The sequence below is a fragment of the Cupressus sempervirens genome, chromosome 3 (genome assembly GCF_028749045.1).
Source record: "Cupressus sempervirens isolate cs-2001-9-10 chromosome 3, ASM2874904v1, whole genome shotgun sequence".
Lineage (NCBI taxonomy): Eukaryota > Viridiplantae > Streptophyta > Pinopsida > Cupressales > Cupressaceae > Cupressus > Cupressus sempervirens.
The window spans coordinates 539083400-539092734 of record NC_143120.1 but is presented as its reverse complement, the minus strand read 5'-3'; the positions used below and the strand labels follow the sequence as shown (position 1 = coordinate 539092734).

Genomic DNA, 9335 nt, shown 5'->3' with positions numbered 1-9335 from the left:
AAACAGAAATTGCAAATACGCAAGGATCAAGAAATTTGGCAAGAGCAAGAGTTAAACGGAAGCCACATGGACCAACCAAGCTATAAATTCTACCAAAGGGAAAAATATACCTAAAACAGTTTTTCTGCAACAAGATGCTTTTAACGTGTCCTTTTATGCAAAAGAAGCTATAAATTCTTGCACAAAGGGCAAAAGATACCTAAAACTATTTTTGTTAACTAGGTTAAATATAGATACCCAAGTCCACAAGATGCTTTTAACTTGTCCTTTTATGCAAAGGAAGCTAGAAAACTGAAGATGAGGATTTGAGTGATCGAATTGAATTATGCAGGGATCAGTATATTCCGCTTGAAGTCAGTATAGCTTCTAGAATTTATGGAAAGCTTCATATCTGGACTTATATATAGGCTACACAACAATCCTTGTTTGAAGCATCAATATCATTTATCTTATTGAGTTCCTTAAGGCAGGCTGAGGGAAGAGGTAATGGAGAAGGCATGTTCATCAGAGTTAAATGTGAAGATTGTGGAGAGTAGCCTTGTGAAACCATGTTTGTCTTCTCCTAGAGAGACCCTCTATCTCTCCAACCTTGATAACCAGACATTAGTAACAGTGGCCTTCAATACCTTGCTTCTGTACGATGGATTTGAAGATCTTTTGCCGCATCCTGCAAAAACAATCCGAGAAGCTCTATCTAAGGTGTTGGCTTATTACTATCCTTTGGCCGGGAGATTGAGAAAGAAAGAAGATGGGAAGCTTCAAGTGGAGTGTACAGGAGAAGGTGTTCTCTTTGTGGAAGCCATGGTAGATAGCACCCTCTCCGTCCTTGGAGATTTGGACCAGCTCAAGTCATCATTTAAGCAGTTGCTTTTTAGGTTCCCTACTAATACACCCATTGAGGACATTCATCCCATGATTCTTCAGGTGCAATATTGCTCTCTCTCTCTCTTTCTCTCTCTATATATTATTTAGATTATATTTAGTTTATTAGTTTTAATTATCATAATTGTGTTTTCTATAGGTGAATCATTTCACGTGTGGAGGCTTTATTGTAGCAATGACTTTTCACCATTGTGTACTTGATGGACGAGGGGTGGGGCAGTTTCTCAAAAGTCTTGGAGAGATGGCTAGAGGACATGAAAAGCTATCTATTGAACCAGTATGGGATAGAGAGCTTCTCAAACCAAGTAAGATAGAAAATCATGATTTCAATTCGATTGAAGAAAAAATAGAGAAAAAATCCCATAATTGGACATATCCATTATATAAAGAATCAATTCAAATGTCTTGTGTCTTGGACTCGAAGACATTGAAATGTGTGAAAGATGGAATCATGCTAGAATGTTTGGATAGTTGTACTACATTTGAAATTTTTGCAGCTTTGGTTTGGCGAGCAAGGACCAAGGTACTTGAAATTCCGCATACTCAAAGTGTTAATATTTTCTTTGCGCTAGATGCGAGAAGATCATTTAGCCCCCCACTACCAAATGGGTACTATGGAAATGGTAGTATTGGTGCATGTGCACAAGCTATTGTCCATGATGTCATATACCAACCACTTCCATATCTAGTGAATATTATAAAGAAAACAAAGATTTTAGTGACTAATGAGTACCTTAGAGCAAGAGTTGATAGAGACCAATTTCCATTAGATGTTTATAGCAACCATGCTAATATAGTTTTGAGTGATTGGAGGTGGCTAGGATTTCATGAAGTTGATTTTGGATCAGGATGTCCAATAAATATATCCCCTATGCATTGGAATGAAAATGAATTCAACATATCAAATATTTTTCTCTTCCTTCATTCTCCTAAGAAAAAGAATAATGGATTCAAAATAATAACATGGATGCCTCCACAAGCATTTGATTTATTCAAAATGGAAATAGAGGCCATCACCAACAACTATGTTACCAACACATCTTCTTAGTTAGCCAAGTCTCCTTTCTTTGAGGGACTCTCTTGTTGAAAGAATTGTTTTCCTGTCTAATAGAGAAGATATAGTTAGATGGGCTCCATCCAAAGGTGGTGATTACTCAATTAAGGAAGGTGATTATGGTCTTCAACAAATAGATAATTCAAACAGGAAGTGTAGAGCTATAGTTGTTCAATGCACTTATCATTTATTTGGCTATTACTTTTCACACTCTTTGTGCAGGAGAATCCATCCTTTTGAAAGTACAGAGTTGGCCTTCATGGTTCAGTTCCCAGATGTTGATTTGGATGGTATTTTTCTGTTTCATAGATGGTCCAATTAGACAAGCAGTTGAATGTTCTCTTGATTTTAGTTAAATCTTTCAGAAGGAGAGGTTCATTGGCATTATTGGGCCCTGCTCATTGTAGATTATAATTGGGCCCTACTCATTATAGAGTATTTGTATATAACATGTTTTGGGAACTCTTTCTTAATGCAAAGTAATTGTATTTTGTTGTAGGTATGTCTGGTATGACCTATTTGCCTTTAGCACTTTTGTACTTCAGCAAGGATTCAAAGTTTTCTTGCTAGCTCTTTTTTTGATGAGTCTTTGAACTAGTTTATTAATAAATATATTATATAAGTGCTATGTCCCTTTTTGATTAAAAAAATAGTTAAGCCTTTTTATTTAAAGATAAAATTTTAAATGAGTTGATGGACATAGTTTCTCAGTGTAAATTTAAAATCTTATATTTAAATACATAAAATTTATTGAATGTATTAAATAGTCAACTTTTTAAAAAAATAGACTAATAAAATATTGTAACTTTTTAGCAATTTACTTAGTAAATAAAAACATAATTATTTTACAATAATTGTTTATGATCATTTTTTATCTTAACTATTTATAGTTTTTATTTACTAAAAGTGTATTAGAAGAAATTGTTTAATCATCTTCTTTCATTTGAACAAATAAATATTTTTAATGTAGAAAATCTCTTATGTTTTACTATCTTCAAATTAATATATTTAATAAATAATTTTAGATTTATACAGGTTCAATGGGTCGCCTACTATTTTATTTGGGTGTTATTGTGCGTAGTTGATGTTTTGATTGACCAAAATTTAATAATTTCAATTTCAAAAGTTAAGATGCTCATTTAAGGTGCCTCTTCAAGGATAGTATGTTTTAAATTCAAGATATTAATGTTAGTTTTTTTTTTTTATGATATAATAAGTATTTTATGCTTTAAGTAACATTGTAATGAAAATGATTATTTAATTTCTTTATAATTGATATTATTTTCATGCTAGTATTAGTTTGAATATTATGATTGAAAAATTTAATAAATTTTAAAAAGAAGTTAAGTCTATTTAACTCCTTGCTTAAAATTTTAATTTATGAAATGATAAAAAGATGACACAATCAATATAGCTAGGAGAAAGATTTGGAGACAAAGAAGATAAAAAGAAATAAGTAATATCATAACCAAAACCCTAGTACTTTTCACTCCCTTGACATGGGCATGAAGTATGATATTTGTTTTGGAATACTTTTGTTCATTATTTAACAATGGTCTAGGAAATTTCATTATCCATATCCACTAAAATGGGGAGTAGAGAGGAAATTCTCTTTGAGGCCCTAATTTGGGGTAGTATGTAAGGAAAGTAACATGTAAATAGAAAAGGGGAAACACCATCATATAATATTCTGTAGTAAGGAAAGAAATGCATGACTAGAAAAGCTAAAATAGCATCACAAAATATTGCAGCATAAAATAAACAAATAGCAAAGTTTAAATAACATCATAGATTAAGATGCTCAAAATCTCCAAGGACTAATAGAATCTTTTCTACCATGACTTCCAAATAGATATTGTCATTTTTCTATGCACTCTACTTCTATAGGATCTAGCATAGCCCTCATACACAAGAAATGTATAAGAGACCAATCTTAGTAATGGTTTGATCTCAAGGTTGGAGAGGTAGAGATTGTCTCTAGGTAAAGACTAACATATCAAATATACTACCCTAACATAACTAAAATAATCACCTACCACTTGTTGTCATTAGAGATGGATTGACATTATCTAGAAAATTGATGTATGGTTGTCATTAATATCAACTATATAACTGCATAGGTGACAAAAAACTATAGATGTGTTAACTAAGCCAATACATTATTGAAGAATGATCAATGAAGGTTGATACACATGTAATGATGGGTGAACACATAGATATAACAATGAAATAGCAGGATGGTTGCATCATACAACATATTCACAATGGTTAAGGTAGAAGCCAAATCAAGGAATACAATAATATCTACAAAATTTGCATGCTTATTCTATTGCATAATCATGATTGTACAACATAATTAGTTGAGAGATAAGAAGAGTTTGAATTACTCCATGCAGCAAGCAAAGCAAGAGCACTCAATGGATAGTTAGAAGATTAAATATTATTCAAAGTTATAGTTAAGGTGATCATATTGTATAAAGTGATACTAAAGAGTGAAGATTATGATATTTGATTTGGTATTTTTTGGATCATTGGATCACTAGATCATTAGAAGGAAACAATAAAGAGGTGCATTGGGAATGTTAATACCTTTTGACTGTTCTAGATAATAAACAAAGAAATCCAAAAACAAGGTTGATGTGATCAAGAAAAAAAATATGTTGAGATATCGATATATGTGAGAATATGAAGGAGATTGAGTGAGAAGCTTAAGGCTATAATGAATGATTAGAATTAAAAGGAAAAGATTGAGCCTAACAAAACAATTATTAAAGAAAGGTTTCGTAATGAAAAATGTTGATCAATACATAGAGTAGAGAGAAGTTGCAGAAGATAAGAGATTTTATTGGACCTGGAAATAAAGGTATGTTATATGCAAATCAATGATTTAGTTGTTCCCTAAAAGTTACAATAGCTAAATCCCTGAATCAGGTGAACCCTAATAGGTTCTAGTTGTAAATCCCCTAACAAGGTAATCTCTTAAAAGAGTATTGTAAATCCTATGACAAGGTAGATCCTAGAAGATCTATTTGTACTTCTAACAAGGTACAAATCACAACTAACTTGGTGAACCCTTAGAATGGGTAATTGTATGCTCCTAACTAGGAAACTCATTTATAATAGTAGTGAGATTAAGAGTGTCATCCTAATCATGGTTTTCACCTTGTAATAAATGTTTATATGATACTAATAAATGTTTCTATGATACCAAAATTATAGTGTCATGTGTGATGATTGTGTGGTGGTTTGAGATTGATATGCTTTATTTAGTAGAGTCGAGTAGTCAAATGCTATATTATTTGCAAGTTTTTTGTTTTAGATTAAGGCAAAAATAGGTTTTGAGGGGACCTGAAACCCCTTACAGCAATAGAAAGATAGATTTTAAGGAACCCCAGGATTTACGAGGACCTAAAACCTAAGCTCACAAAAACATCCAATAACCTGGTTTTGCAAGGACTTGGAACCACCAAAAAAAATTATCCAAGTTTAGAACCAAATTTTGCAAGGACCTAGAACCTAAAGTAAACATCAAAGAAAAGCTAGAAATGAAACAAAAAATAGGAAAACCAGGATCAACTGACTAGCCAAAGGCTAGAAACTAGGGACCAGAGCTAGCAACTAAATTAATTCTTTAATAATCTTGGTTGAATCATTGCTAGCCTCCATAGTACCTTGTTGGATGTCATCAACAATAGAACCAAAGGCATCAATAGCAACTTTCTTCATAAATTGTCACATTCTTTTACTAGGGCCATCTAAAATCTTGACAGCAACAACAACAAGGGACATAATCTCCTCATTGTTCCTTTTACCTATACTTGCAACATCTACACATAAACTAGAAGTTTCCATGTCCATTCTTTGCCCATTGTCTTTAACCAATTTTCACAGTTCTATTTCATAGGCCTTTAGCTTCTTATGGATGTTCCCAGCCTATTTATCTAGTTGGCCTCTCTTCATTTTTTTCATCATCCAGTTCTCTTTACATATACCCTATTTTTTTCTTAAGAATAATAATTTCATTATAGAGCCAAGAGTCTAACTAGAGAGAGACATCAGCTTTCAACTTAGCCTTGTGGAGAAAAGGTAGCTTCATCATATTATATTCATCTCTAGTCTGATCATCGGACCTTTTCTCCAAATTAGTTGTCACTTCCTAGGTTTCCTTTAGTTGTATCTTATTTTCATTATTTAAACCCTTTTCATCCATCATCTTCTATTGGTTCTCCTTATTTGGACTTTGATCTTTAATGGTAGGGACATTTAACTCTACATTATTCTCCTTGTTAGAGTCCAATAGAATCTTAGCATCAATAATTTCCTTTTTAGTGGATGTAGGACTTTCACTTTGGTTCAAATTATTCTCATTTTTCCCCAAAGGTTCAAAGATCAATTTTGACTCCCCCTATTTTCTAATTTCCCCATCATTATTAATTGGAGAGAGACCCTAACTACCAAAATACCCATCCAAGTTAGAACTAAGATCCCCAGGTTGTAGGTTTTTTGTTAACTTATTAAGTATTCACTATTTTGTTCGTAGTGAAGAGGAACAAACTCATGGAGTATTGGCCCTTTTTTTTAGCAATTTTTTTTTATTGGACAAACAAAAGAAACTTGATACATAGAGGAATGGAAATATGATTCAGACTGTAATATCCCTATGGAGACTATTGATGAGGCATGTTCATAAAACCAATAATCTAGGTATGGTTAAACAAAACTATAGGTAGATCTAGGATAATCAACTTTTAAGGGACCTACAAGTGGGGTAACTTTTGTGCAATTCTGGTTGGTTACATGTCCTATATGCCTAAAGACCTTCAAAAACTTTTGATATAAACCCTTAAACCCTTATACATAGAGTCATGTTCCTTTTATTCTAATTTTGAGTTGACTACATTTGGTTAGTTCTGGTCACTTGGCCTAATTTCCTTTGCTAATTAGTAAAGTTAATGGTTTCACATCTCTGTTAAGACCAATTAGTAGTATTATGTCATGCTTGCACAATTAAACCAATGTGTACAACAAAGTTAAGGGTGCAACTATGATAGGGTGGTCACTGCCTATTCTTATTATTTTTAACATTGAATTGTAGAGTGTCATCTATCCTTTTGTTATATATATTTGTCTCATTTTCTCTATGTTATAAAGAAAATTAAAGCTTAATCATTTACCACAAGATTAATAGTTTTTATTGCATTGTGCTTGCATAATTAATTTGAACATGTGCAGAGTGATAAGTTTGTAAGAGTGTGATAAAAAAAGAAAATGGTAGGACAAGGTTGTTAGCAAATCTATAATGCTCCACCTAGAGGTCTTTGGAAACAAGGATAAACATAGGCACACATTTATTTTTATTAAAGCACAAATAGAAGCATAACTTGAACACAAGATCACAACAGAAGACTAAAAACCAACTGCTAAAGATCCTGAAGTGTTCATCACTAAGAACGCATTCATTTTAAAAATTAGAGCACAAATTCCTAAATGATTAAAACATACAAGTTCATTCCAATTAATGCAAAGGAAAAATCCAAGACCAAGCTCCCCAAAAAAACTTGATATCAAATCTATTATGACATAGGAAAATGTAGGACCCAAAAGGGTATCCAAGACCATAAATTGGCTTTTTGAAAAGTCTTCATACATGTTCATTATTTATAACATGACCAAATAGCTTGTCAGGCTTGTACAAGTCACAACTGACTCCAATAAATGCTTTCCTCACAAGTCATGCTAGTGACCCTCCAGGTTCATACAAGTCAACAAAGATTCATACGAGCCTTTTCATCCCCATACGAGTGAATTCTTGCCTCATACAAGACTTTATAGTCTCATACAACCTCGAGGAAATAGTAAAGCACAAATTCCAAATAAGAAATAAGAGAAAACATTCACACTAGGCAATACTAGACCTACATAAATTGAGAAGTAAATACTTGAGAGCATAGAAGAAATCTAACATCCCTAATAAACCAAGCTATGGATCACATAAACCATCTAAGAATTTAAGAAACATCCTCATAATATAGCATGTACATAAGTAACATTGCAATTAAGGGAAAATACAAGAAAGAAGCAATTGAACTAAATCAACTGTGCTTGTTTCCTCCCACTACAACATTTGGGGTTGAATTGTGATGATAATTTGTGAATGCAGTATAATTTGTGGTGATTTTTATGTTTTTTATAATCATCCCTGACATTGCAATATCGAAGTTGGCATTGTAATTGTGATGCCTATGTGAGTGTAAACAAAAAAGAAAAAGAAAATACGACATAAATCATTCCCCATTTGTTTTTATTGTGGAGAGATGCACACGAAAGAGGATGGAGATCTTTGAACAAGGGTGGAGATCTCTAAACATTGTCATGCCCTTGTGATCAGTACATTTCATTGTTTTGATCTCTCCATTTCATTTTCGTGTTCTTGCTCTATGATTTTGTTGATGTGATCTTTGCATTTTGTTGGCATGCCCTTGCTCTATGATTTCATTGTCATGCCCCTTGTGATCTCTACATTTCATTGTAATGCCCTTGCTCTACGATTTCATTGGCGTGCCTTGTCTCTACAATTTTGTTTCCATGTCATGCCCTTGTGATCTCTATAACCTTGCTCTATGATTTTCTTCAAGGGCTATATAAATGTTCATTTATTTTCCTTCTAAACAAGTATCTCTTTATATTTCCTTCTTAAAATGTATATTTAGATAATTTTTTAAGGTGCTTATTACATGTAAGCACAAGAGAAAAATTAATCCAACTACATACATATTCTAGAATCTAAATAATAGAACAATAAAACTCACTCAAACTATGCTAAGTGACTTACCTCAAGATCCTTCATAAAAATAATGCAAACTAGGAAAAATGGGCAAAGTTCACAATAAATTTTATGAAAAACATATCATAGTAGATATTTATAAGAAAGAAACTAGTCATAACCTAGTTAAATGGGTCCAGTTGTTGATTAGTTGGGTTGATTACAAATTCCTATAGAACTTCCATCAAATTAGGTATAATAAAATGAATAGTCAATTGTTCCCAACTAGCAGGATCAAATATAGTTTTCCAAGGTGATAAAATTGCATATGCAAGGAATTGAAGAATAACTTCTATGAAGAGTTGGGTGTAAGGATTTTTTTCTAGCTATTGATTCTTCCATCCAATCTCTTTTTAAAGTTTCTTCTTCTCCTTCTTTGTTTAAACTCACTCCTTCTCCTTTGCTCTCGTGCCTTAAATTTTGATTATCAAACTTGTGAATATTTGCCTCTACCTTATCTAAAATAAACTTCATATTGTGTTGTAACTCTAGCATAGGTTTTTGATCATCAATAGCTTTCATTTCAGCATTCATTTCAGCATTATTGTTGTCATGTATGTATGTATGTATATATGT

At 32.4% G+C, this 9335-nt stretch overlaps 1 protein-coding gene across 1 annotated transcript; it reads left to right on the top strand.

The window, feature by feature from the left end:
- The first annotated feature begins 318 nt into the window (after positions 1–318).
- LOC149567544 (3'-N-debenzoyl-2'-deoxytaxol N-benzoyltransferase-like) lies at positions 319–2558 on the top strand. The gene is made up of 2 exons (XM_089820759.1): positions 319–924; positions 1022–2558. Exons 1-2 carry the CDS (start codon positions 487–489, stop codon positions 1928–1930), a joined length of 1347 nt encoding a protein of 448 aa, XP_089676885.1. The 5' UTR covers positions 319–486; the 3' UTR covers positions 1931–2558.
- Positions 2559–9335: the final 6777 nt, after the last annotated feature.